Here is a 27,959-nt window from a genome sequence, read left to right on the forward strand (position 1 = left end):
TAAAAGCTAAAATGCCTATATCTGTTTGTGTCCCTTAGAATTCAATAACAGCAACAAAAAACTAATTTATTCAAGGAGTTCACTCACAAACTTTAATTCATTGGAACTAAAATTCCCATATCAGTCGGGCCGGTGTACTTCTTATTTCAAGTCACAATAATAACGACCGTTATTTGAATATAAAAACATTTTTATTAATGATACACCATTCAAATAAAACTCTGAACAATCCATTCGGACACCGTTTGAAAGCAGACACTCCATTATGAAAAAAAAGAGTACAATGACAAACAGTGGCACAAAAATATAAAGACAGAAAAAAGTAAGGCAAGTTCTTTACAAAAACTGTGATCCATAGATAAATATGACAGACAACTTAAAAAGGCACAAGGTATATACTGATATTGTATAATAGAAAAGACCATGCAGGCACATTAGGATGGACGGGGGTTGGTCTCAGTAGAATGGACTTCCTGTTGTCTTGGTCTGTTCCAGGTTGTTACTAAGATCGTGGCGGATCCTGTGTGGCACTGCGGAAAGCTCGGGCCTCGGTGTGACAGAAGACAAAACATTGGCATGTGGCAGAAGCTGAGGTAAACTGCATTGATGTTTGAGATTGAAAACATGGATGATTTCAAAGTAAATCAATCCCGTTAAATGAATCACTCTTTGGTAAAAGGAAAGGAAGATACAACTAAAACAAAGGTAGTACAAACATTGGCCTGCAGAGGGGGGAAACAAAGTCTGTAAAAAGCTCAACTGCTCCCTTGGACTTTCCGTATCTGACCACCAGGGGGAAGCAGAGGGCCATCAAAGTGTATTTAATCCCATCAGAGCAGAGAAGGACAAAAGGCGACCCACACGGCACAGCAAGAGAGACAAAAAAAAAAAGAAGCCTTGCAAATTAGCTTGTCAAAACAGATCCCAAAATAGGAAGATTGAAATTAGCAAATATTGGAAGTTCAAGAGCTCATTCAGAGTCCAAAAAAATAAGAAAAAGACATCAGAGTATCCAGTGTTGGCACCTTTCATGGGGGGGGGGGATGTGATCTGACAGGAAGGCCGGCTTCTCAGAGCATGAATGACTGCGTGTGTTTAAAATCCGTAGACTGTGGGACAAAAACAAAACAGAAAAAAAGATTGTTATATAGAACTTTTCTTTCACCAACATGTTTAAAGTATCTGGGATTTGCTCTTGCTTGACTGAGGATCTAATAGGTACTGAACATTTTGGATTTGGTCTCGCAGGGTCGCTGCTGCTGGCAGCTGCAAGACTGACTACAACATAATCCCTGTTGACAAATGTGCCCTATCAAAGTACGCCCACCTACAGAGCTTTTTTTCAGCCACTGATGGGCTCAGATTGATATTAAAACTGTCGGACATGATTACAGCAAGGATCCCGACAACATGCAGCTCGTCGTTATGAGTGCTTCTTTCTGTAACCACAAACAGACGTTAACATCGCTCTCCTCACAGCCGCCAGATTCAGTTAAGAAAAAAACAGAAATACATCACAGGACATGCTGGTCTGTGGATCAGAGCTTACCCTTTAAAGTCACACAAACTAACAGATTAAGGCAGCCATGTACACCAGCAGATCCCTTGTTATGCAAGGTAAAATTACTCATTTTAAAAATGAAGTCGGGTGGCTTTGAAGAGAGCAATAATAAAAACTGTGTCTCTTTTGGAAAAAAGGAAAAAGCTTTTACCCCTTTTCAGAAATGTCTTTCTACATTGCACATGACACTGGAGCAACTCCAAATGTTTCTGCACCTACTAGACAGCTAGGCATCAACATGAGCACTGATAAGGGGAAAAAGGAAATACTGGAAATCCCCTTCAAGTCAGCACTTTGCTTATGGTTCCAGTCAGAGCCCAGCATGTGAGGCCAGGGAGGACGAGGGGAAAGAAAATGTGAAAAGTCACTTACTTCTTGAGGCGGAGGGATGTAGTTGACATTGGACCTGAAAGACAAAGACATGGTAAGCACATCGGACAGTTTGAGACAGTCACAGGAGGAAAACACTTGGGGCGGACAGCTGTATCCTGAGTCATTACTTGCCCTGCATAAATAATACACATCATACATGGCGAACATCCCATTGGCTAAAAGGAAGTCTGACTGTGACCTGGCAGTGACTGAGCGCAGTGGTTTGAAGCGGGGGTGAGTTGAACGGTCCTATTCTGGGTTTAAAGACGCTCAGTTAGCAACTGCTAAGCTAAAGCTCATTTAATAAGTTCGGTAATAAATCTGACTTTCATGAAGGTTTTGTTGTCCAGATTTGAGGATGGAGTTTGTGACAGCCTCGTTCACATATACAACCCAACTCAGGAGGATCACAAGCTGCGAGGAATGAAACAGCCTCCACCCAAAACTGAATGTACACAAAATGACGTCGACTCTGTCCTCACAGTCACTGCTAGCATGTCTAGAAGCTAAATGCTGCAACAACAAGAAAAAAACCCCAAAAAACAGTTTAAATCAAATACATGAGAAATCAAAATTTGATATTTTGATAAACACACTATGCACCAAAAAGTCACTGCAGCCTGTCGAGAAACACAAATAAGCACAACCTGCACTACAGCTGTCTGAAATACAGACTTGGTTCACAGATTTCTGATGTGTTGCGAAGCACATCGAAAAGTCTTTCCAATTTTAAACTAACCTGGCCCGAGCCTCATATTGAAAGGTAAGCACTTTTTTTTCTTTTTTTTTAAACTGACTGACTGGATTTTTTGCGCTTTTCTTTTGTACAAAACAGGCAAAAAAATAAAAAATAATAAAGCTTTACGGGCATACTTCAGAAATGTTTTTAAACAGAATTAAAGATTCAATAAATGTATAGAAAAAATATTGAATTCTCTTCAATATTAATCTAATGGAGACTGTTAGCGTAGCATTAAGACAAAAACAAACAGTACCAAATAGGGCCCGACCGATAAGAGATTTTTGGGGCCGATATTGATTTTAGGCAAAAGAAAAAATGCAAGTTGTAAACCATACAGCGCCCTCTGCTGGTGAAGGAAACTGCTGGTGTAAGCTCAAAACTAAATGGTAAAGAAATCTAGAATTATCGGCATCTACCAATCGTCACTTGATATTATCGGCTGGCAGATTAACCGGTCGGGCAGCCGGTCAGCAATGAGATCAACTTCACAGTGTCTGTCTGCCTAACAGTCACACTCACGTGTCTTCAGTTCTGTGCAGGGTTTGGCTGCTGATGTGAGACGCACCGTGACACTGGGAGATCCAAAATGACCTGCAGGGGTCAGTGTGTGGGCTTTAAAAAAAAAAGGGGTGAACAACAAGAAGGGAGGAGATGCTGGCACTGCACACCATGCTTGTCTGGACGGAGGGTGGAGTGTTAAATCATGGACAAAGGTGTGCTTGAGAACGAGACTCTAGTCTTGTGTTAAGTAATTTGAAGTTTAAGGACTCAAACATACATTTACATTCAGTTTACATTCAAATATCTACATTAATTAAATTGGACTAAACCTATTTTTTGTAGAGCACTCAAATATTTCCAACAGGGATCAAAGAGAGAGCCGCAACGACAACGAAACAACAACTTTATTGTTACCGTGGAAACACCGTATGTCACGCGCTGCATTAGGAAGCGAGAGCTGCTATACTCGGATACATTAGCTCAACTGTGAACAGATTCTCTTCCTTCTCGAAGGCGGACGCGGGGTAAGCAGAGAGCACTCCCGTGATTCCCCGCCCGCCTCGACGTCATCTTTTTGTTATTGTAGTATTGATCGCGAAGCCTCTGGTGGCAGAATCTACATATTGTCCCCTTTAAAGGAGGCTGCTGTGTTTGACGGTGAAACGTACAGAACGCAGGGTCAGAAGGCAAAACCCCAATAAAATACAGGCTGTAAACTGTCTGCTCTGCTGATTTCTCTCTCTCTCTCTCTCTCTGAGCTGTCTCCTTCTATAACAGCCTGTATTTCTTGTATTAGCATGCAACAGACAAAGTGTCTGAGTGCACAGAGCCAGACACTTTGGACAGTTTAATGTCATTACAGGTGTTGAAATCAAGCTAAGAGGCACGGATCGAGGACGCACTGGCGTTGAAAAAGCACAGTTTACACGACGTCTACGTTGGAAGACGAGCACGGACCTGGATTCAGACTCTCGGGAAGAGAGGCGACTTTGAAACGGCAAAAATAGAACAAACACTTCCATGAAAGCGCCGGCAGCAATAACGTTCAAGCACACCTTCATAAACAATTCAACGTTTCCTTTATTAGCATCAAATGATGCACAGAGCAGACGTGCAGCCAATCGGGAGGTAGCAGGGCTGAAACGAAGCGGCGGGCTAAGCAGGTCAAATCACATGCAGCAGTCAAACCCACCCACTCGGCCACCAATGTCTAAATGCTCGTGTGGTTCTTATTTATTCTCCCGTCTTTTCGCTTTGTTGTTGAAACATTCGGGGCTTCATTCTGTGCGAGAGGCGGCGTCTAAATAAAAAAAAAATAAAAAAAAATGCAGGGTTCAAATGCAAAAAACCCCCCAAAAAAACGAGTTGGTCGACTGCACTCTGAAGACACTCACAGACTAACGTGACGCCCTGTTTCAAAAATGTTTGTAAAAAAAAAATGTAAATCCTCCTTCCTTTTCAGCGCTAGTATTAAGAGAAAGAAATCAAGGCTGGTTTAGTTCTATGCTCGTCTGCGTGAACATCTTCTCTCCAAAAGGCACAGCCTCAACGGAAATCTGCATCTCTCCTCTGGTAAGTTGTGCATCAGATATCATGTCACATAGTCTCTGAGTCTCCGCTCTATAAATAGGGGAGTTGACACTGACAGCTCCTGTTAGCTCAGTGGGATAAGCATCAGACTTTAACCTAGACAAAGAGCTTTCGCATCAGCTTCAAGGAGAGCAAACATCAAACTCGTCGCAGTAACAGGCCAGCAATCAAGTATCAAGAGTCAAGCGAATGAGGCCAGTCACGCCAGGTCATGACTTCCTGTCTCCGCGGTCAAGTCAAGCGTCAAAGCGGCCTCACGCCCACAGTGGACGGGGCAAATCGTTTGGAAAGACGCGGCACAATCTTCAATCCTCCGCAGCCTGTGGTCGAACAAATCCACCTCAGTTTACCCCTCGCAGTTTATTCTTCCGCCTGTGTGTTTCCCTCCTCGCAGCCGGTCGTAATTTCATTATTACGTCGCTCCGATTATTTCGCCCGGGTGTATTTTTAGAACGTCTCTCCGTCGACATTTTGACACGACTCCAACAGATGTACATGTGCCTGGAAGTGGCCATCGATTTCAGAAAGGAAGAGGGGGGGGGGGGGGGGGGAAACAACAAGCCATTCCCCGGGTGGATTGTGCATCTGTTGGCGCCAATCACCCAATGAGCAGAAACACACACACACACAGCCACAGCTGTCACTCTGTACAGTCCTGACTCAGCAAACAGACACACAGCCTAAGTGCAATAATAACCCTCCCCCCCCGCCCTCCTCCTCCCACAATCCTTTAGTTATTAGCTTGTTTGTTCACATCAATGTTAATGCAATCACAGAGCTCTTACCTCCCTCTGTGTCCTGCTGATGGATGAGACGGGGGGGATGAGTGAGGGAGGAGAAAACAGAGTCAATGTCAACTCTTTCTGGACAGAATCAAAAGCTGAATTGATGCACTGTTCAAGTACGACTGGAGCGAACGAGAGGGGGAATTTAAAAATAAATAAATAAATAAATAGACTCACGACTGAAGAATCCGTTGCGGTGTAAGAGGTAGCCCCCGCAGCCACAGATCAGGAAGACGAGGCAGACCACGACCACCGTGGCCACCACGGCCGAGACGTTGACATCCTCTGGAGAACCAAGGGAGCACACATGATGCAGAGTTAGTCTGCTTTTCTTCATGAGGAAATGCACCTTTTTTTTTTTTTTTTCTCCCCATCACTTTGTCAGATAGTTCTCAAAAAAAACAATGAGAGACTCAGAGTGGATGGATTCTGATTGGTGCGTCTGACGCCAGGGGATTAGATTTCAGCCAATCTCGGGGCTGGAGTGATTTACTGGAGCGATTCCAAGCCCTTTGTGTGCCTTATTATCAAAAGGTTTAAAAATAACAGAACTCCCCAATTAACTAGAGTAGGTTCAATAATTCATTAATATACTGAAGACTTAAAAAAAAAAAAGCCAGTGTAAATTTTTCCCCCCCCTAAAATGGAATCAGAAGACCCTGAAATGCGACATCAGGTTTGTAAGACTTCAGAAACAGGGTCAAACAAGTTTAGTGGGCTTTTCCTCTTCACTGCACTCCTGATGTTCTCCCATCCTGAAAGGTGTGGGCGAAGAGGCAGGAAGAAGCGCACACACACACACACACACACACACACCTATCGTCATGTGCTTCCCCTCGCACGTCTTTGGCGGTCCCACTCCGTTGTAAGCACGGCAGCTGTATCGACCGGTGTCCTCTTTGGCTACAGATTTAAACTCCTGCAGGACAGACAGGAAGAGGAACGGCTCTCGTGATGTCGGCTGATGTGAGACGTCGTGCTTTCACGGAAGGAGACAGGGCGCACACTCACCAGTATTCCTGTGCGTGCGTTGATTAGATAGGTAGCGTTGGTGTGGCGTGGCGGGCTGATTTGCTGGCTGTCCTTGAACCAGGAGTACGTGGCAGGTGGGATGCTCTGTTGGTCCCTACAGCGCAGCTGCACCACAGAGCCCGTCACCGCCCCGCTTGGGATTTCACAGGACGGGATTTGTGGAGGAACTGGAGGACAAGATGTGATGAGAATAAAAAAAAAAAATACCTGGAAAAAAAACAAGCCAGCATCATCCATTCTGTTTGAGTCTTACCCAGGACTTTGAGTGTGACGTTGGTCTCGCCCAGGTTGACAGAGTCCAGAGGAGCACTGATCTCGCAACGGTACTCCCCTGCGTCCTCCTGGGTCACCCTTTGTAGCGTCACCGTGGCCCCTGCGATGGAAGCCCGGCCCTCAAAGGGACCTAAGAGAACAGACAGAAGAGCATGTTGATATCTATCACTTCCATGACTGACATTTCAAAATAAGAGCACTTATTTCTTTCTTTTTTTTTTTAAACTTTATTTTGCAGTTTTCCAGAGCACTTATTTCTAAATGTGAGAAAGTTGTTTCGCTGTCTTGAAAAAAACGGAATAAGTCGGAATCTGTCTGATTGGCTGTTTGCTTTCAAAATGGACACTTTAGCGTGAGGTGTGTTTGGGACCCTGAGGTGTTTTGGAGCTAGCCTCAAGTGGATACTGGAGGAATTGCACATTTCTGTACTTCTGCATTGTCATCTTTACAACACCGTCTTAGACTCCCCTCATGTTTGACCTACGTTTAAAAAGAAGAAAAAAAAACAGTCTAGCATTTCTACTGCTTGATTATTTTCAAAAACATCTCCAAAATATAGCGAAGCCATCGTTTCTGGAGTCTCTTTTTTTAAGAAGTCCCCATGCAACCGTTTAAACATTCACCTTCAGCCAATGAGGTGGAGGGGGCGGAGTCAGACGTTTCAAAGCTAAAAAGAGTCTCGAGCTGACTGACATGTTGATATATCTCTCTAAAGATGCACACGTCTTATAAACATGTGCAAGGTGAAATAAATCAAAGCGTTTGTCAGCCAAAGGGATAAACAGCATCAGGCTGCGTTCTCACCTTTGAACTGTCCATCAAAGTAGACAAAAGAAACATCTCTCCCCTTCTTCTTCCACTCGATGCGCGGGTTCTGGTCCCGCTCTGTGCGGAACAAGCAGGAGAGCACTGCATCTGAGAGAGAGAGAGAGGGGGGGGGGGGAAGAGATAGAGAGAGGGGGGAGAGAGAGAGAGAGAGAGGGGGGGGGGAGGAGAGAGAGAGAGAGAGAGAGAGAGAGAGAGAGAGAGAGAGAGAGAGAGAGAGAGAGAGAGAGAGAGACAACCAGTGAGATATTTATGGCTGGAGCTTTCAATCAGCAGCATCTTTAAACTGCTGGAGTCTATTTATATCTTTTATGGTTTATTCTGAGAAAACGTGATGGAGCAATAACTCCTGGCACTGTAAGGAGCGGAGATGATGAGCTGCGGGGGGGGGGGGGGGGGGGGGTCTGGCTCACCTGAGTACTCTTTAACCTCCACCTTGTGTGAGCTGGACGACACTGTGACGGGAGAAGAGGGGGAACCTGGTGGGTGAGAGAGATTTTTAAAAAGAGAGAGAGAAGGGTGAGAGCAGTTCAGGAAGCAATATCGCTTGTCATCCATTAGGGGGCAAGGTGAATTGGGTAAAGTGCCCGCCAACTACAAGAGGAGAATATTTAATGGCTGCCTCTGGCCTGTCTGAGGCTAGGAGTCTTTTCACAAGACATTTGAGGTAAGAGAAGGATTACTCCTCCTCCTCCTCCTCCTCCTCCTCCTCCACGCTAATCCTCCCAGGTTAAGACGCCGCCGCCGTATGTTTATTTAAGCGCAGGTTACAACAAGGTCAGCAGGCATCTCTGTGGCGTTTCGGTCCAGATTAACCCCATGTGAAGAGGACGGCTTTGGAGAGAGGGAGATGCTGCTCCTCTTTGTTTGTGTGTCACCGATACCCTTCAGCCAAACAGGAAGAGGAAGCAGGAGCTGCCTTTCCTGCGCGCTGATTGGTTGGCGGTGGATGATTAATGTCTGGTCATCCTGTTGTTAAGAACAGGTTGAATGTGAGGGAGGGTGAGCTGAAGGAGGAACGCAGAACGGCACGGAGAAGACGTCTCTGCAGACGTTTGACATCAGAGGAAAATGAACAGGAAGTTTGTGATTGAAGTCGAAGGTTTACATCTTCGGCATCTTGATCACACGGTCAGGTGTTGGTTCATGCAGTTTGCTTTCTGTTCCGTTTGTCTGCACAGAACTGGGAAAAAGGGCCTTCCTCCATTTCTTTAAATCCAGAACACACGAGACGACCTCCTCTACCTGTACCTGTTCTTTATGACTTTAATTGCTTTTAACTGTTTTTTTAAATGCTGTCTGTCGAGCTCTGCTTCTGGCATGGTCGAACAATTAGAGAACGGGATGCTGACGAGGTCTCAGCTTGGTCCCCACTGCGACACGGTTTACTGACTTCTGCAAGCGACCTACTTTTTTTCTTTTTTTTTTTTTTTTTTTTTTTTATTTCTGCAGGACTTCCTTTATAAAAAAAAAAAAAAAAAAGGAAAAAAAAAAGGAGGTTTTTAACCTCAATGGGACTTTTCCTGGACAAATAAAGGTTAAATAAAATATATATACATTTACGTATTCACAACAAAAACTGCTGTTACGGACTGGAAAGTGTCCATCAGAAGATCTTCTCTGCGACGGGGGAAGTGTGCTCCAGTTGCACGCCGCGCTTCTTAAGGTTCAACACGGCTCAGACTGAACTGTGCTTGGTTTCCTTCTGTCCAAATCCTTTTTTTTTATATAAATAATGCTAAAATGCAAAAGTCATCCTCTCACTCACATCAGAACTGTCACTAAAGTTTCTAAAAAAAGACACATATATTACATTGCATACATATATGCAAATAGACAAAAACCTCTCTACGTGGAATAACGGCACTTCTGAGGCCTGAAATGATAATTCCAGATAAAAATATATATATGAATAAAAAAGAAGTCTCTTCTTAAAAGAACAATCTGAATTGTTCTTACACCATGTGACGGCCTTGGATTGGATGTTGGAGCCCTCTCACATACTTTACTGGCTGACTGAAGGACAAACACTTTGCCTGTTTGATCGAATCATTTGTAGGAAGAAAAAGAAAACAAAACCTATTTTTGTAGATTAGAGAAAAGAAAAAAGGAGCAACAGTGTTGGAAACACATCAAACAATTCCCCCAAACTTCTTTTCTTTGTTCACATACTTCAGACTGGAAGCCTATTTCTCCCTCTTCCATCCTGCATGTGAAACTTGCCCACGGTTAGAACAGCTAACAGTCTTTGCTCCTGCATGAAAGCCGGAAAAAAAAAAACATCTCCCAGAAGTCTGCAAGAAGGGAGAAAGGATTTACGACTGAAGGCTTTGCATTTTTTTTTTTTTTTTTGCAAATTACATAATAAATATAGAACGGGCCTCAGGGGTACTTTCCTCTGAACATTATGGGCTATGAAAAATTTCTAACAAACTTCAAATTTTCTTAAGCGTCACTCAGATTTCACCTCCATTTATCCTTGAAAGCAAACGCACATCTCGCCCCTTCCAACACACCTTTTACTTTTCCTGTCGTTGTTTGTGCAAATCGCACGGCATCGGAGAACAATCTCACCATATGAAACTTTAAAAACATGCTGGGTGGAATGAGAGAGCTGTCCACCTTCCTGTTTGTCAGTCACTTCCCGTAGGAGCTCATTGTTGCTGGATTACTACGAGTCGTTTCCCCTACAAAGGGAGGGGTGCCGTGCAGAGAATGAGGAGGGCGAACGGAGACAAAAGAGCAGGAAGTGCGAATAAAACCCAGGAAGTTGGACGTCGAGTTTCAGTGCAGACGCAAAGGTTTCACCTCTGTCGCATTTTTCCACAATAACAGCTATTTTTAAGCGAGCTTTTAAATAAACAACGGCCTATACAAAAATAATGTTGAAAACACTTAAAGTTTTGAAAAGCTTCCCCCTGACGTGGGCTCAAATTTTAAGCTTAGCGAATTAAAACTGCAGACGCCGCTTCAGGATTCGCCGCGTGTTGACTTGCGGCAGTGTAACGAGATTATCATCGTAGCCTTGGCTCCCGCACCTTGACACCAGCTGAGGAGCACTGTGTCACTGAAGGATGAACAAGTACAAGGGAGGGAGATACAATAAGATTAAAAAGAAAAAAAAAAAAAAAACGAAGAACGTCAAAGGAGAGATGAGCAGATCTAAGAATAGAATACAGATGAAGAGAGGAAGACAGCGAGGAGGAGGAGGAGCGGGTGGAGGTTAGTTGGTGGAGTGGTGGAGGGAACCAGAGACTCGCAGAAGCATGAATAAAAGAGAGCTGAAGGCGAGGGAGATACTCTCAGACAGTGGGACTGTGAATGGGGAGAAGCTCTTGTCACATAGTGTGAGCCCAGGCCTGCTGCCACCTTGAAGGGTGTCTCTTTGAGGAGAGAGAGATGTAGCAGGGCTGACAACATGCCCGCACTTCACTGCTGCCCCTGACTGACACGCTCGCACGCACACACAGCCCAAAAAAAAAAAAAAAAAAAAGAGCAAAGAGGCGTTCCGATGTGAGCTCCCGCTTGCCCCAGTGTCGTGCTTCAGCGCGAGCTCTGCTACTACACGACTGTCATCTTCAATGGCCTCAATTAACCACAAAGGCGTTCAGGCAAGACAATGAACACATGGCTTGTTCGGATCGTTTCACAACTGCATGGTGGGCAGTGTTAACAAGGTGTAGCACTGAGGAATAAGAAAGAGAAAAAAAGAAAAGGAAAAAAAAGCCATGTTGTCCAAGAAGTCTTTGAAGAGTGTTTGAATCTCTGCAAGCATGCAGGAAGCCACCCGCTTTGCTCGAGATGTCACTTTGGTTTTTCCTCACGCGGGAGCAGCACAGGAGTTTTCCTTTGCTGTATTGCCCGGTAATTACACAGATTTAAATCATGCATGAGCAGCTTTTAGCAGCAAATTAAATACGCACGCCGCTGAGAATGTAAAAAAATATATTCCAAACAAGATGACAAGTAAAAGGCTGGAATGATGTTTTCTATAGAAAGGGTTTAAAGATAGAAGTTTTCTTTGGTATATCCAGGTCGGGTTTTAGCCGCGGCACGCTCAGCAAGCTAATCCAGCTGAAGTTTTCCATCTCCTCCTGGGAGAGTCCATGTTGTTCCCAGGCCAGATGCAAATTCCCAAAAGCACGTTCTCAGTCTACCCTGGAGGGTTTCTCCCAGCTGAACGTTGCTAAAAAAAACAAACTAAAAAAACTCCAAAATGACGGGGTCACATCCTCAACCAAAAAAAAAAAAACACCTCAACTTCCTGTTCTCCAAGCAAAGGAGCCGCAAGCTCTACCTCCAAACATCTGAGCCTCCCCATCCCGCTGATCGGTACAACTCCCAAATCTGATCAATTCATTACGAGGGCGAGACTGTTAAGCTGATTGGCTGATCTAATGACTGTTGGCAGGTGGGTTTGAATTGCTAAGACACAGGAATCATCGGTACTTAAATCGAAGAAATGAAAAGGGGAAAAATGGATATGGACGGTGAGAATAATGTCCCAGATTTCAAACCTTGCAAACGTAGATCTTTTTAACATAAATCTGCATAATCTAACCCCGGAGGTAGAGTTACTAAACTTATATTTTGAGTATTGCAAGTCATAGCCAGCTAATGCTAACTGAGGGTCTGCATATAGTGGAAACACAGTGACACAGTGGCCCCATTAGCTGATGACCATTCAGCCTCCAGGACTACAAGCACAGAGGGAAAGAGTCGTCTCTGGCCTTCAGGTATCAGGTCAAAACTCATCGTTCATTAAAAATGGTCCAACGAGAACCATGAAACATCCCGTGCAGATATCTGTTCTAGATCATGTACGTCGTCAAAATGACTTCACCACCTCCCTGAGGTCATTAATAGTAACCTCTGCTCAAGTTCGGAACAACAACTCCGAAGAAAGTCGCTGCAGCAGCATCCGTTTCTCCAGAAGGCAAAAAGTGCATGAACACACAACCAGTCAGAATTACGTTTAAAGTCAAGAACTGGCTTCATCCGAGGAAGACGAAAACAAAAGCTAAACAGTCATTTAACTGAAGAGTTTGGGTTGTTTTTCAACCTCAACACGGACGATTTGACGAACAACCAAGGCCGGGTCAAAAATGTGTGGAGAAGTTGGTGGTACAGACCAATTAGCAAAAAGTGTTTGATGATTGTTTTGGGGGCTTTTTGTGCTTTTATTTTGAAGGGACAGGATGGTAGATGAAGTCAGAAAAATGGATTAGAGAGTTAGGGGGTTATGACGGGGGGGGGGGGACGAGAGGGTGGGAACTAAAGACGGGGCAGCTGCTTTCAAGCTTAACTATTAGTTAAACCGGCGCCACGAAAAGGAGCTGTACTGAAGCGTCCAACATCACTGACCCCGTTTTATTGGACCCAAACATTTCCATCAACCTGAGTAGCTGGAAACTTCACAAACATCAACTTTAATGGGATCAGCTGTCTGAAACAAAGACTTTGAATCTTTCCCCGAGCACTGTTTACGACTAAGGACCAATCATGAGTTGTAAACAGGTTCATGACTTGCAGTTAATTGATTAGGGACAATAGTAGCAGTGCCAATTAGCAGGCCGGCCAACAGGTATACCAGCCGTGTGTTGAGCCGAGCGTGTTTGGACGCTTACGGTAAATTAGGTGCTGGCCTAATCAGGTCTTAATCTATAATTTGATTCGAACTTCATCTCCAAAAAAAAAAAAAAAAGATCATTTACTGGGGATTAATGGGAACGGTCAGGAAGCGGCTCATATAGACTCTTTTGCTTTCAAGCAGCAGGTCTCTGATGTTCCTCCAACACGGCATCAGATACGGCCGCTGTAATTAAAACGCTTCTGCTACGAGGGCTTCTTTTTTTTTTGGCTTGGAAGCAAAAAAAAACATCCAAACAAAGGCGTCAAACACAATCAAACTCATGCACACCAACACACACACACACACACAATTTGTGCGTTGCATCAACATCAAGCAAACAGTGCGACGGCTCCCAACTCACTGAGGGACAGCCACCCTCTTTGCTCGGGCAAAAATAGAAAGATGGCACGCTCGCTCCTTGGCACGCAGCTTTCCCCCTCATTACGTGGTCCGCACAGAGTGTTACGGAGACCGGGGGTGGGTGTGTTGCCAGGGCTGTGGCGAGGTCAAAAGCATGGCGCAGTAATAATTAAGGCACTTATTTAAATTAACAGGGTACAAATGAGGGAGGAAGGGAGACGGAGAGGGCTTATCGGACGCATCCTGTCTGGCTGTGTGATATAGATAAGGTGAGTGTGCACACGTTTCAAGGCTGAGGGGGGGACACAGAGAAGGAGGGGGTGTGTGTGTGTGTGTGTGTGTGTGTGTGTGTGTGTGTGTGTGTGTGTGTGTGTGTGTGTGTGTGTGTGTGTGTGTGTGTGTGTGTTCTCCATTGAACAAAGCCTCTCTGTATGACTGTGAGCAACAGCTGTCTCAGTCAGGCCGGTGTGAGTGAGTGTGTGCAAGGTTGAGATGGGGGGATGTTTGATTCTCTCGCCACACAAGAGACACACCCAGAACATCTCCTCCTTGGATTATTTCAACAACACACACACACACACACACACACACACACACTCGGGACTCGACAACAACTCATCAGAGATTTGACGCCAGCTCTGCTCAAAAAAAGCGGTGACGCCTATCTTGCGTGCATCAAAAATGAGTGATGTGTGTCAGGTTGTCCACAGCGGGGACAGGACACACACACACACACACACACACACACACACACACACACCTCTGTGAACTCGTGACCTGCGAGGCTGACAGGTGGCAAAGTGTGGACAACACAGAGTAAAACGTGCGTCACTCACTCTCACTGTCTCGTCACATAAATCTCAAACTGCCTCTTTTTTCTCCCCCCCCCCCCCGAGCGTTTAAACTTACTTTTTATTATTTTATTTTTTTTCTTTCCCTGCATGTCAAACAGGGGGAAAAAAAGAAGCACTGCTCATTTTATTTTTAAAGGCTTGTTCCCAAAATACGGCGGTCAAAATGTTCAAATACCTTCAATCGAGAGAGAGAACTGGAGCTTTAAGAAAACTCAAAGACAGAGCTGCACGAACACTTAGGCGTGTCTTTAGGACAGGAGTCTGCCTGCAGATGTTGGTCATTAAGAAACAGATATTAAATCTAGAGCATCAATTTTGGTTGCCGTGGTAACAAAAAGGTACCAATATAATTTGATTTTTTTTTTAAATAGAATCGCATCACAGAAATCTGGACCCTCCTATTCCAAACATCCCCTGCGAGGAAAACAACTCATGGCTAGGACAAACAGTTTGAAATGTCTGGTGATAATCCAATCGCTGATCTCATGCACAGAAACGCCACCTCTTCTGCCAAAATGTGTGCCCGCCGCCGCCAGCACGCCGCCCACACCCTCGGGGTGGCGCCGGGCCAAGGGCAACTTTAGGGCCAACTTGTAGGAACCCAGCCTGGCTGCAGCGTCACCTTTGCCCACTCACACAGTGGGGGCTTTAACTACAGAGGGGGACTGCAGAAAAACAACTTTTCTTTTTTTTTTTTCTTTTTTTTTAAATCTCAATGCAAAATGTGCCAAACATGAAACAATCACATGAGAAATAAAAATGAAATCATTCAAACTGTTCACTGGGCAGAAGAACCCTTTTTTTATGTGAGCCCCGGGGCTCAAAATAATTAGATTTCTGTGCACAGAAGTGATCCCAGGACAAAGCAGGGACAGATACTGTAAAACAAATCAATCGAAATAAAAAAGTAAGAAGATCAAACAAATACTCTAAAGCTGCTTGACCTACTATTTCCAAAAGCTTTATCTCGCGCAGAAACACTAACTGAGCACAGTTTGCTCGTGCTGAAAGAAGAGTTTCCGTGCACTTACATTGCATCAGTAAAATGACAATGGGAAGATACAGGGACGTCCCCTCCATGTTCGTCCACAACTCCGGTTTCTCTTCCCTGGACGGAGCGAGGAGGCAGATCCCGAGCCTCAGCGTTCTTCTCGCACTTGTTCGCAACTCTCCAATAATTCATCCAGCTTTCAGAGAATAAACTGTTCTCCAAGTGTGGGGTGGAAGGGGTGGGGGGGTGGGAGGGAAGCGAGCGGACCGGACCCGTCGCGAAACAGCGCGGCGCGCTGGAAAAAAGCGAGCGGGAGAGAGCGACGCGCCTCCGGGGCTGATCGCTGAGGAGACCGCTGCTGTTCCTGGATGAGAGGTTCTATGTGGGATCACTGAGGAAGACGCGGTTTGAACATCCCGTCTCCTCCTGTTGTGCGGTTTCAGCGCTGGTTGTGGTGGAGATTGAGGTGGAGGGAGGGAGGGAGGGAGGGAGGGAGGGAGGGAGAGGGGCGGGGTGACGAGCAGAGCGGCGGAGCGGCGAGAGCGCAGCGCCGTGTCCAAGACGCGCATTGCACTGCCAACTGTTCAGTGAACGGGAGGCAACTGGGTATGGCATCAAGGTGTGGCCCCCCCATACCTCAAGCTGAAGGGACCCAGTGTGACCTTGTTTCTTCTCTTAAAACGCACAAAGACTCGCAGATTTATTCTGGAGATATGCGGAAGAGCAGAGGATTCAGTTTTTGAATCTTTGAGAATCATTTCCAATTGTTGCTGGTAGAGTCGAAATGCTCAGGATAAAGTTTGTCTTTCGATTTTTTAATGATGCATATATAATAGTTCTCTTATTTTGAATGATGCATATAACGTGGAGAACTATTGTTTCGAGCAAAGGGGGAAGATTTTGAGTAAAATGCTGAAATCTCCCTCCTGTGATTGATTATTTTTAGTGACGGTCTATAAGCTCTTGAAATCACTGTTTTCATTCTCTTGGTTCCCAACTTACCGACGTCACCCCCCCCGAGCTGATCACATCTTTCTTCATATTTTTGAGACTCTTCAACAAGTTCAATATTAAGATGTTTTTTTTCTGTCATCAAGTCCAAGTTGGAACCACAACCATCTTTTACAAGCCAATCACAAAACAGGATCCTGCACATCCAAAACTCACATCACCTTTTTCCTCCCCCGTGAATTGACGCCACTTCTGCTGTCTTCTTCCATCATTTCTACCTTCTACTTACATTCTGGCCGAGTTGACCGCCCGTTCACACCTGTGCTGGGAGACGCTCCAACACCACCTCGGCTTTGTACCGCCGGCCAACACGTGTTTCTGCGCCGCTGGTGCCAATTCCTGTTTCGATTAAAAGTGAAGGTTATTGAGTGTGGGAGGAAGGGTGCATCGTGTCCGCAGCTTGTTAGACTGACACACTTCACCTGCAGGAGTTTAAAGGAGGTACTTTAATGTCAAAACAAGGGTGCAAAACTTTGTGTGACACGTCATCTTACCTTGTGGGAAACGCCGGGCCCGATTTGATTTTTGGCGGAGATAATACCGACATATCGTCCGATATATTTCTTCGATCTGAGGGCGCCGATCTGTAACATTTTTATCACGAGGTGTCCAGAGAGCATTTTTGCAAAAACCCAGTAGGGAAAGCAACGTACTGGCTGCGTCTCAAGAGGAAGGACATCAGTCTGAGGCTGCTTTTGAGCATCACCTTCGCTGCAGGAAGACGGCATAGGTACATCTCCCCTGCCTGTGCCGTCATCCTGACAGGGGGGGGGGCTTCAGCGAACAACGGTTTCCAGCTGACGACCCTGCAGCTGGCCAAAAGGCAGCACGCAGAAACAACACTCTGAAAGATCTGGGAGTGATAAACAGCTGCGGCTTCATAATAAAGGTGGCCTGATTAGGAAAGTGTCAGACAGCTGCACAGTTTGTTCTGGAGCTGCGGCGTTGGACCGACGCAGGCAGAGGAGCCGCTCAAAGTAGAAGTGTTAAAGACTATTTTAAATGAAAGAGAGGAGAGGAAAAAAAAGGTGCCAAAAATAGTTCTACCTTTGGATCAAGATGCTCCGCTCAAAGCGAAAATGAGAGCGAGGTGCAGCCCAAAAAGAATTAAAGGCTTACGAGATGGAAGGTTTGACACTCTCTTAAGGCCAAAACAGGATCCTGTAATGTTTGTGGCGCCTGATCCTTCTGGAGATACCAGAAACACGGCGGGGATTATTCACACGTCGGAGGAGGAAAAACCTCGACCTAGATTCACCGTTTGGTTTTTCTCTTCACAGATTATCACAAACGATCTGTAAAGGCTAACATGTGGGTGTGTTCGTTACGCGTTTGCCCCCCCCCCCTCCCCTGTAATCTGTTTGTAGCGGTCGCTCAGCTACGATGGCGTGTGGTCACATCCAGCTGTGCGGGAAGGCGCCGTTCGTCCTCCTACTTTTATTCTTCATCGTTTCATTTTTATTTGGTCTCTAAACCTTTAAGTCTCTGTTGTTTTTAAATGAGGATTTGCATGGGAAGGATTTACCAGCGCTGCATGTGCGTTTGCTCTTCTTATTCCTTTTTTTTCTTTTTCTTGGGTATTTATTTTAGCGAGGATTGCATTGGAAGTTTTGATTTGTCCGTAAGCTTCGTGATCCGTTTAGATTTTTTGCAACATATGGAGGATAAACGAGGACTCGTTCTAAAATACAGGCTGAAGGCCAAAGTGACATTTTTGATGTCCTATCTTTGTTCTGGGAACACTTTCTGATCACAAAGCTTTGAATCAAAATAAATCAAAATAAAAAACTTTCCGGTTTCTGAAAACTACATTTCTCATTTCCTTCACTTTCCTGAGCTGCACCGTTTTTGTCTTGAGCTTGTATGGGGCCTTCTGGTCTACTCAAAATCGCTTTTACGCCGCATCATGTCACACCGACACAAGCAGAAGCTGATGGCTTCTGTTCCTTTTTAAAGTCAGCCCCCGTTCCGCTCGGTTCGGCGCACATTTTGCGGCGTTCCCATAGACTAAACCCGGGAAAGATCCCCAAATAACCGATCCGTACCGTCCCACTTTTTGGGACCCTTCCGTTGGGATGCCAAGAATATCGAGCCAACCTGAAAAGGTGGAGCTAAACACTGCAGTCCGCTGATTGGTCGAAAGAATCATCACTTCCCGTGTGACATCAGCAAACAAAACTCCACCGTGTTTAATCTTCCAGCGTTGGTTTTGTTTGTGTCGCGTTTTTCTCCTTTGTTGAATTTACTAGTTAGCGGTTAGCTGTTAGCGGTTAGCTGCTATCATATGACGCTATTTACATAGCGGCTATCGTCGTCTGGCTTACCAAATAGGGCACGGGTTGCTGTGGAAACGCAAACGGGATCGGGCTTAATCGAACCAAACCGTACCGATCCGTACCGGACTTCTGTGTGGAAACGGGGCTTAATTCGTCAGTGCAGCGATGAGAAGGAGACGGCTTCATTAACCCGAGTCCTGCAGATCAATGACTCCCACTGAATTACCGTCGACTTAGGAGGTTGTTAACACGGGCGTTTAGATCGCCTGACACACGAGTTAGAAAACAAGGAGACATCACAAATTCATTTTTTAGGGACGCGTTACTCCAAAGTGTTTTAGCAGCTATTTAAATTTAATCCCGTTTGCGCTGCAGGCGTTCCTGAAAGTCTCGAGCAGCGGGGAATTCAGGGCACCGACTCAAACATCTCACTCGATGCTGATGGTCCGGCCGAGCCACTGGCACATGTTTCCCCATGGGTGTGTCTCACACATTGTCAAGCTGTGCGTGTGTGTGTGTGTGTGTGTTGGAGCGGGGGTCGTAGGAGTGGGACGCTTGAGAAGGAGCAACAGCTGCAGCCGCGGACAACTTTTTGGCCCTGAAGGTTTTCACACGTCTCTCGACCGTGAGGAAGTTTTCCGTCGTTCAATTTCTTATATTACTACATTTTTTATTTATATCTTAGAATTTATCTCATTTAAAGTACTTTTATTATTGTAGCCTCGTTTTCTCTGTCGCACCAATACACCAAGACAAGTTCCTCATAAATGTACTCGGCAATAAAAAACGATTCTGGCTCTGAAGTGTGTAAATAATGCATCGATACTCGGGCGTTATTTGCAGGTTTATGCCTCCTCTCTTCCTCCTCTGAGGGCTTAAATATTATCAGTCAAACACTAATGTGAAGTGTGCATTAAGGGGAGAGGGAGAAAGGGAGGAGTAAAGTGGAGGGAGCAGCTCCTATTTTTTTGTTTTTTTTCTTTGTGTAATTGGAGGTCATTAACAATATCAGCTGTCTGAAGCCAACTGTACGGTCGCACATGTCGGACTCTGACAAGGCGTCCTTTAAAAAGTGTTCGAGGCCCTTCTCTATGGATTTTTCTTCACTAATCTTCCAGGCGATTTCTCAAGCCTTCTGCTTGTTTTGGCATTCAGTCTTTTCAACCTGCAGCTTCCAGAACAGAAAAAAACTGATCTGGTGCCTTTTGTCACGGTAGATTTTGCAACGTTGGAAAATCTCCCCCTTCCCTCCCCCTCTCACTGTTCATGTCTTAAAGATGTTCTGTTGTTTTATTAAAATGGAGAAGATGAGATTTCATGAAACACAGGGCTCGTCCTTCAAATATGTTAAGGAGCTTTATTGACCTCAAATACATGTTTTCTATTTTATTTAACGGCCATGTTTAGGTTGTGTTTAGTCTCCTTTTCTTTGTTTTTATTAGTTTTCGTAGTTGTTTTTTTCTTTCTTATCTTGATTTAAAACCTGTCAATTTATTTTATATGTTTCAAAAGTGTTTGAGGGTCATTCCAGTGTTTTTAAATTCAAATGAAAGCGTTTTAAAGGATTTATTTTGACATGATGCTGTCAGAGAGGTTTGAAGCCTTTCTGTCACTCACGTGGTCGTTTTCAGGGGAGCGCCGTGACAGACATGTTTGAACACATGGCGTGTTAATGACGAGGAGTTTCAGGGCTTTGTCGGATAAGAAAAGGTTTTCTCCGGCGGGCGGCGAGGAGTTTGTGTCTAATGTGTGAAAACGCCGGGAATCCCGGGGAAGAGCGAGTCAGAAGTGAAGCCGCCTCGTGGCCCTTTTTTTCCAATCCCTCGCACTTTCTCACACTCTTGAGGAGCGAAGGCAGCCACCTGTTTGAGGAGTGACAGGCGCAACAGCTGCACCGCCGCCTGACCTTCAGCCGACACACACGCAAAACACACACGAACACGCTGCTTCTGTTGTTGAGTAAACTGCACACACACACACACACACACACACACACACACACACACACACACACACACACACACACACACACACACACACACACACACACACACACACACACACACACACACACACACACACACACACACACACACACACACACACACACACACACACACACACACACAACAGGAGTGTGAAAATCTCTCGCCACTCGGACAACACGGGAAAAGACGCGGTCAAATCCAACGCGTCCGTCAGTTTGACCCTTTTTCCCCCGTAAGAAAGAGAGAAGGGAAAGGAGGGTTCTGTCACGTTGTTTTTACACATTTATTGAGCAAACAATACAGTCTGGTACATGTCAGAAGAAGTGGTGTATGCATGTGTGTGTGTGTGTGTGTGTGGGAGGTTACACAGAGGACGTCACTGGTTGGTCGGGGAGAGAGGGCGGAGTCACCTCTCGAGTCCTCGGCAACTCAACCTGTGCAGAAACACAAAACAAAACAAAGGAGACATTTCAGTCATGTGCACGATGTGTTCGGTTAGTTTTCAGAAAAGGCGAAGAAGGAACTACAGAGGGGTCGGGCGGGGGCGGAGAGATTCTTCCAGGTGAAAAAAAAAAACAAACAAAAAAAACGAGTCCCCAAGGAGACGTCCGACACGTAGCTGCAGAAGCCGGGAATCGAACCCTCGACCTCTCTGTTGAGAGACGACCGACTCGCCCTCTACACCTTTTATGTTCATGCATTAAACCCGACCTGAGGTCAAACGTCCTGACACTGAAAAACTGGGAGGTACCAATAAAAATCTCATGAAGCAGAGACGAGCTGGGTTTGGTTTTTCACTGGAAGAGAAAATAGTGCCAGACATTCTTGGAACGGGGCGTTGATATCATCAGATATGATTAAAAGGCAGCCGTCCCAAATAAAAACTTCATCTTGTAAACTTCTCCCAGCTCGAGGGTGCGGAGAGGGAGCCGATTCCTTTCCAAGTTAAGAGCAGATCCTGGAGCGGCGTGCCAAGCGTGGAATCAGAACAACATGTTCGAGCCGAGTGTCCATGTGACGATGATTCAGCTGAAGAGACTGGAACACGCTTCCTCACAGCTCAGGGTGTTCCCCCCCCCCCTGTCAGTCCTGCAGGTCGGCCTTCGTGGCACAATGCAAACACAGGTACCGACTCACAGATCAGATTCACACTTTAATATCCGTTTATTTTCCTGCGTTTTAAGGCAGGGTCGGCCATTTTTAAAAACCAGCATGACCAGCGTCTCTCCGCGCTCCTTCGTGGTCCAGAAGCGGATTTCAGCTCACGCTTCGAGTGTGGGCTCGTGGGGCAGAGAGCGAGCAGGGAGACAGGGAGCCGTGTGATTGGAGCGTAAAAACGTGTACCGAGTGTCGACATTTGTTGAACAGCTACAGATGAAAATTTTTTTCCCCCATTGATGCACTTCGCACCCTCTCGACTGACGTGGGAGATTTCGGGGCTGGGGAGAAAAACATCAGACGTCAGTCGGGAATGCGTACTGTACCGCATCAAACCGAGCGCTCTTGGTGGAAGCGGGTCTTTAGTCGTTGAAGGACTTGATTAGTCGTCAGACTGGAGCTGATGTTCAGTGCACAGCGTCGACGTTCGAGAGGCTGAATTCTAAACTGCTTTCTTCAGCGTTTTCATCACAGACTTTGTTTGTTTTGGAGACAGTCGGCCCCTCGGAGAATACTCCTGCAGCCCGCAGCTCTCACAGCGATGCAGAGAGAAACGCTAAATCAACAAGGGCTCTTCTTCACTTAGTGGAATCTTATTAAAAAATATTGTTTGGTTTAGTTTGAGATCTTTCTCAAAATGAGACGAGACACCTGCAGGACAGTTCCTTCAGAGTCGTTTCTGTTAATGCAAACAGGAGAGGACGTCTGCCCTCTTTATGCATCACATGCGTTAAGTCATCAGGTGTTAATACAGACTCCTCTCAGATCATAAACCTGATGTCCTGCAGCCGCTCTGAATGCCAACACTGAGCGTGTCAAAGTCCAAAGACGTGATCCAAATATCGTCGTCTAATCAGTCCACACAGTGTTACTTCCAATCGCTGGAAAACTCAATCAGTGCACATAAATGTAGGCCACGGAGCACAGTATGTCATCAGCTGCCAAATCGAGCGCGTCTATTAATGAGTGCAACCTTTTTTTTTTCTCTCTCTCTCTCTCTCTCATCATTATGCAATCAGCGATGCGCGGAGAAAGCCAGAGAAGCTGCTGCAAACTAAGTGGCTCCATCCAAAATTAACTCGCAGCCTAGTTTTAATTTGAATTCATGCATCTCCTGTTTCGGAGTCAAAACTTGTTATGCTCAGAGGGGGAAAGAAGAAGAAGAAGAAGAAGAAGAAAAAATGATGCACAACAGCTTCAGATAAAAAAAAAATAATAATAAAAAAAATAAAAAAAACCTGCAGAGATTTAAAAATACTTTTGCTTGGATCTGAAGCGAGCGTCTGCGTCTTTGATGTGAGCTCAGAAGACAGAAGTTTGTCCTTCGTGACGAGGGTGAGATCACTCCCTTATCTCTGCTCAGCACCCAAAATATAAATGCAAAAGCAATAAAAAAAAAAAAAATTGCAGAGTTAAATCTTATCCTCTGGCTACTCTGGAAAATGTGAAGTGATGCTGCAGCTGCTGGAGCGTCTAGACCAGACCCACTGCCCCAAAACGCAGACAAGGCCGCCTCCGCTGATCCGGCCCCCCGAGCTGCAGCTTTCATGTCGCTGCTGTCGGACCCGTGTGAGACGTTGGAAATCAGTCCTACTTGTGGTTCTTACCAGTTTCTCTGCCCGGTGCCTCAGCTTCCTCCAGACCGTGTGGTGAGCCTGCGGAGAGGGAGACAACGTGACTACCAGGCAGGCACACACACACACACACACACACACACACACACACACACACACACACACAAACAAACAAACAATTCAGACTATGTCACCTGTTGTGTGACCTGAAGCAGCAAAGAGGGAGAACGATGCGTGTGTGGGGAGGTTGCATCCTCACCTGACTGACTCTGCACATAGGGGGCGCTCTAACTCTTAGTACTCTTAGCGCTCCTGCTACGAGGCCGTAACGGCTGCTTTAAAAGGCGCAGTACGTAGATTCTGCCGCCAATCAAAACAAAAGGCGACGTTGAGGCTGGCGGCGAATCATGGGAGTTCTCTCTGCAAAGCTCGAAACAAACTAACCGCACACACACACACACACACACACACAATAAAAGTCTATTTTCTCAGCGGCGTCGTACCTGCAGCTGCAGAGGCAGAGAGAGGCCCTGAGCTCGACGATGGAGACCCCAGGGCCCCTGTCCCAGGCTGTGCAGGGCCGTCACCTCGTACTGGGAGCACAAGCCTGTTCTGGCCACCAGGGGGCCGCTGCTCAGCGACACATGGTCCCCACATCTACAAAACAAAGACGAGATTGTGAAGGTTTTGTCGAGTGTGTACAGAAATGAAGCGCGTGCTTTTAAAGTTACCTGTAGAGCATCAGTGTGCCTTTGGGACTTTGTGCCGCCTTCTGTTCGACCTCTTCCTGTTTACATCTGAGCGGGGAAAAGACAACAACAGTCCTGCATTAATGAGGGCGCTGAGGAAGGACAGCGCAGGGACAGAAACAAAGAAACACAAAGAGAGGAAATCAGGCAGGACACGGCGTCAACAAGAGAGGCTACCTGCTGTGTGAGAAGACCTCCAGCGCCACAGAGGGCGCCACCTCCAGAGGCTCCCAGGCCAGGTCCTGATGGATCAGCTGCTGGGCCCCTCGGGTTAGAGACCGCATCGACTCCTGGAGAGAAAAAAGAAAAAAAAAACACTGCTAATCAGCTCTTTGATGCTCGCAAAAAATTCAGCAAGAGACACAAAGACACAAACTAAAAATAAAAGCTTTCGATCTTTTCTACCCTGAAACTGCTGCAGAGGATTTAAGCTCTACCTCTGAAGGTGTGAAGAGACGCTTCTACAATAATAAATCATAGAGATTTTTTCATTTTCACACACTCAAAAACATGTTAAAATAATTAAAAAAAAGCCTTTTTTCTCTCTCAGAGTTTGGCTAAAAAACGCAGACAAAAGGCAACTCCAGTCGGGCTGTTTGTGTGGCACAGATTTTAAACAAGGAGGAAGTTCATCATGCTTCACAGAGTTAAAGAGAGTAATATATATATACTCTTTTTTTTTTTTGAAAGCGAGAGTAAAGGATTAAAAAGCAAGAGGACATTGCTGACAGATTTAAAAAAAAAGTTAAATGATACATTTTTAAAAATAAAATGTTCTTCGCATTTAAAAAAAGAAAAACAACCTAAACCTGCACACCTGTTTGTTAATTAATTCACCAATGTTTGTCAAAATAAAAAAAATAAAATAACTCACCTGTAGATATATACAAAAAGTTAAATGAAATTCTAATTTATTAGATATTTACTTATTTAATTTTTCTTCGTATTAAAAAAACAAGTTAACTGTGCACAGCTTTGTTAGTTAAATATAGCATCTTTTTTTTCTTATTTAATTGTATTTAATTTTGTGTATTATTTTTACTAAGCTATGTACTAACTAATGTGTTTTCCATACTAATGAGAAAGATCAAATTTGTCACAATCTGCATGTGTTCAACCAGCTTTATGACCTCTGTGTTCGTCAAGGTCACAGCTTTTCTCCTTCCTGTTTCAGGTTCTAGACGAGGTGACGCTAACACTGAAGGGGTATATTTTGAATGCTAAATATTGACATGAAACATAAAATGTGTTATGTTCATGTTGCAATTTTTTTGTTGTTTTTTATATTTGTACTGCTATAAAAGACGTTTAATAAAGTTTTGAGGAAAAAAAAAAACATGAAGGGTTGCGTGTGTAGTTTGTTTTGTTTTAGAGAGACAGTCTTGTTGACACCGAATGTTTGAAGTGTCGTTCTCCTCTGTCAGCAGGAAGCTGCGTAACGTTTTAAAGACGCATCAGGGGACGAGAGGACGACCTGTAGACACATTTACATCGCTTGATGAAAAGAGACTTCTGAATATTTTACTTTTGTCAGAACTGGATGAAGACTGACTAGGAAACAGATTCTGGGAAATAACCGAGCGTCGTCTCGGGCTCTGCTCTTTGTAGAGAGTGTCGGGGTAAAACTTTGATGAAGTGGCGTTTTACAAATAAAGACAGACTGATGTACAGAGGATCTCGTCCTCGCCGCCGCCAGTTCAACCAGCATCAAGCTTGTCCCTTTGCTGCAACTGATTCTGACAAACAAACGAGTGCAGAGGTTTGAATGTGCATTTTTCTTATTTGACAAAAAACAAGCAGGCGCACCTCCGAGGGCGTCCATGAGTCCAGCTGAGGGTCGAGCGCCACGTCACAGCAGAAGGCTCCGGAAGTGACTGCAGGGAAACAAATGTTGACTTCTCGGATTTATCTGGAAGGTAGGGTGGGGAGAATTTGTAAAAACTGAGAGATTCTCGCCTACCTGGCACGTCTGCTGTGCTGAGCAGCTCCACAGCGAAGTCGTCCTTGAACGCCGTCTCCAGAACCTGACCGAGAAGAGACGCACAGGACCGCCAATACGCCTGGCGAGAAAACAACGACACCGTTTATCAATCATGACGCCACAAATCACACCGAAAAATGACACTTTTCTTCAAGCGTCAACTCGCTGCAAAGAGGAAACTTCAGAATAAAAGGATTTTTGCAGAAACATTTGTTTGTATGGTCCTTTAAAAAAAATGTGAACAAAAAAAAAAAAAGCCCCTTGAGTTTCCTGTCGTATCTTTCACTGATTTACGCCCATGTGTCCTTGCCTTACACGTTTCTGCAACGGCGCTGCGACTCAGCCAGCGTCGTCTGTGAACTCGCGATGCGAAAGCGTGAAAAGAGAGAGGAGCATCTCGTCACCTGGTTGACCAACGTTGGGTCGTTGCTTTTAAACGTGAGCAGACTGAGCGAGCAGGAGTGGGTGAGCGGCTGATGGAGAGGCCAGGGTTCCCCGTCCACGAGGGCCAGAACCGAGTTAGAGACGTGATGCTCTGTGAGGTCTGAGGGGGGAGAAGAGTGCAAGAGAACGATGTAGTCACGCCAGCGTCACACATAAAATGTTCTGATGTTTCGTTTTTTTTCTTCTCACTCACGTTTGGCACAGCTGAGCGGAGTGGACAAGCCTCTGTTCATGACGAGCAGCGTCCCATTCAGACCCGGGCCCTCCATGTTCACCTCGATCTTCTCGATGCGAGGGTACAGAGCCCTCTGCCGGGCCTGCTCTCTGGAGAAGACGGCGCTGCGTTGGCTTCGGACCTCGGCAGGCGGTGGACGCACGGCGGCCGCAGCAGACGCAAAGCCTGAGGAGGGAGATGATTCAGAGACAACGTTATCTTACCATTTAATCTGACTGTTAATTGATTTACATCCTGATTTTGTTCTGCGTTTATCTGACTGTTTTACTTCTGCACATTATTTTTTGTACATTTATATGAACTGTAGCCATGACAACCGTGTCCCTCCTGACACTAGAGACTCTGCTTTTCAGATTTAAAATCATGTTTTCATGATGCAGGTCTCTTTTAAAGGCGCGTTTCATCACCTGAGACACGCCCTCAGCTAACCTTGCAGTGAAGTCATCGTTGACCTTGAACTAAAAACGTTTCGACCTCAGGTCTCTTGTTGTGTGTTACATTTTTAAAAGCTTTAATCCCTCATTGAGAACTGGCTAGCTATTTGGCTAGCATGCTAACCCCTGGCTACTTACGTCGCTGGAGAACTTGACGTGCGGTCCTGGTCGCCATGGAAACCGATGCCTCTACAAACCACGTAAAATAAAAAACTTTAATTAACCACCGAGAGGAGCAAATAAAAGATAAAATATGTGTCACTTGTGCCTCTGGCTGAAGGACGCCATGCCTGCTAGGTGTGCAGTGATTATTTAGGTCCGGGTAGGAACTGAAGCAAGGCGTGGGGAAGATTCCGCTTGTCCTAAATGACAAGTGTGGAGTTCCAGTTTGTGACAGCAGATGTCACTGTTGGCCCGTCTTCTTCTTCGTCTTGTTTAATGGAAACTAGTGTTTCAGGTGCCATACCGCCACCTGGCTTTATCATTTTCTTTCCTCAATATTTAATCTGACCGCTAATTATTTCAGCCGTCCAATTTATCTTAAAACAACACGTTCAACTGTTTCTTGTTGTCAAAAGTCTCTCTCACACA

The 27,959-nt window shown here is 45.4% G+C and overlaps 2 protein-coding genes and 1 long non-coding RNA gene across 6 annotated transcripts; all 3 read right to left on the bottom strand.

Moving 5' to 3' along the window:
* Window positions 1-175: 175 nt before the first annotated feature.
* On the bottom strand, window positions 176-15,891 carry jam2a (junctional adhesion molecule 2a). The gene is given in 12 exon segments (XM_079336281.1): window positions 176-1,109; window positions 1,934-1,967; window positions 3,195-3,266; window positions 5,552-5,567; window positions 5,729-5,836; window positions 6,368-6,470; window positions 6,563-6,750; window positions 6,837-6,986; window positions 7,661-7,771; window positions 8,095-8,160; window positions 15,559-15,646; window positions 15,648-15,891. Coding segments are annotated over 12 exon segments (1,038 nt in total). The 5' UTR covers window positions 15,711-15,891; the 3' UTR covers window positions 176-1,070.
* Window positions 3,571-27,928, bottom strand: mrpl39 (mitochondrial ribosomal protein L39). 4 transcript variants are annotated; one of them, XM_079336278.1, is made up of 10 exons: window positions 27,507-27,928; window positions 26,893-27,099; window positions 26,660-26,799; window positions 26,235-26,334; window positions 26,081-26,148; window positions 24,452-24,564; window positions 24,257-24,322; window positions 24,029-24,182; window positions 23,576-23,606; window positions 3,571-3,736 (listed from the first exon to the last, which is right to left on the bottom strand). In XM_079336278.1, the coding sequence occupies exons 1-10, from the start codon at window positions 27,541-27,543 to the stop codon at window positions 3,657-3,659; spliced, it is 996 nt and encodes a 331-aa protein (XP_079192404.1). In that variant the 5' UTR covers window positions 27,544-27,928; the 3' UTR covers window positions 3,571-3,656. The 4 variants fall into 4 exon arrangements, with proteins under 4 accessions (XP_079192404.1, XP_079192403.1, XP_079192405.1 ...); XM_079336277.1 differs by lacking the exon at window positions 3,571-3,736 and adding an exon at window positions 21,063-21,227 and having other exon boundaries at window positions 23,559-23,606; XM_079336279.1 differs by lacking the exons at window positions 3,571-3,736; window positions 27,507-27,928 and adding exons at window positions 21,063-21,227; window positions 27,364-27,500 and having other exon boundaries at window positions 23,559-23,606.
* Window positions 16,734-18,272, bottom strand: LOC306818907. The gene is made up of 3 exons (XR_013778386.1): window positions 17,183-18,272; window positions 17,024-17,113; window positions 16,734-16,868 (listed from the first exon to the last, which is right to left on the bottom strand). It is a non-coding gene; the product is annotated as an uncharacterized lncRNA (long non-coding RNA).
* Window positions 27,929-27,959: the final 31 nt, after the last annotated feature.

Source organism: Symphodus melops (genome assembly GCF_947650265.1).
Source record: "Symphodus melops genome assembly, chromosome: 23".
NCBI lineage: Eukaryota > Metazoa > Chordata > Actinopteri > Labriformes > Labridae > Symphodus > Symphodus melops.

Bases quoted from the DNA above. Each gene is read 5' to 3' on its own strand.
- mrpl39 (XM_079336277.1), bottom strand. From the start codon at position 27,543: ATGGCGACCAGGACCGCACGTCAAGTTCTCCAGCGAC. The intron at 24,183-24,256 runs GTAACTTTAAAA...TTTGTTTTGTAG, and splicing joins GGCACACTGATGCTCTACAG to ATGTGGGGACCATGTGTCGC. The intron at 23,607-24,028 runs GTACGACGCCGC...CCCTCTCCGCAG, and splicing joins CTCTGCCTCTGCAGCTGCAG to GCTCACCACACGGTCTGGAG.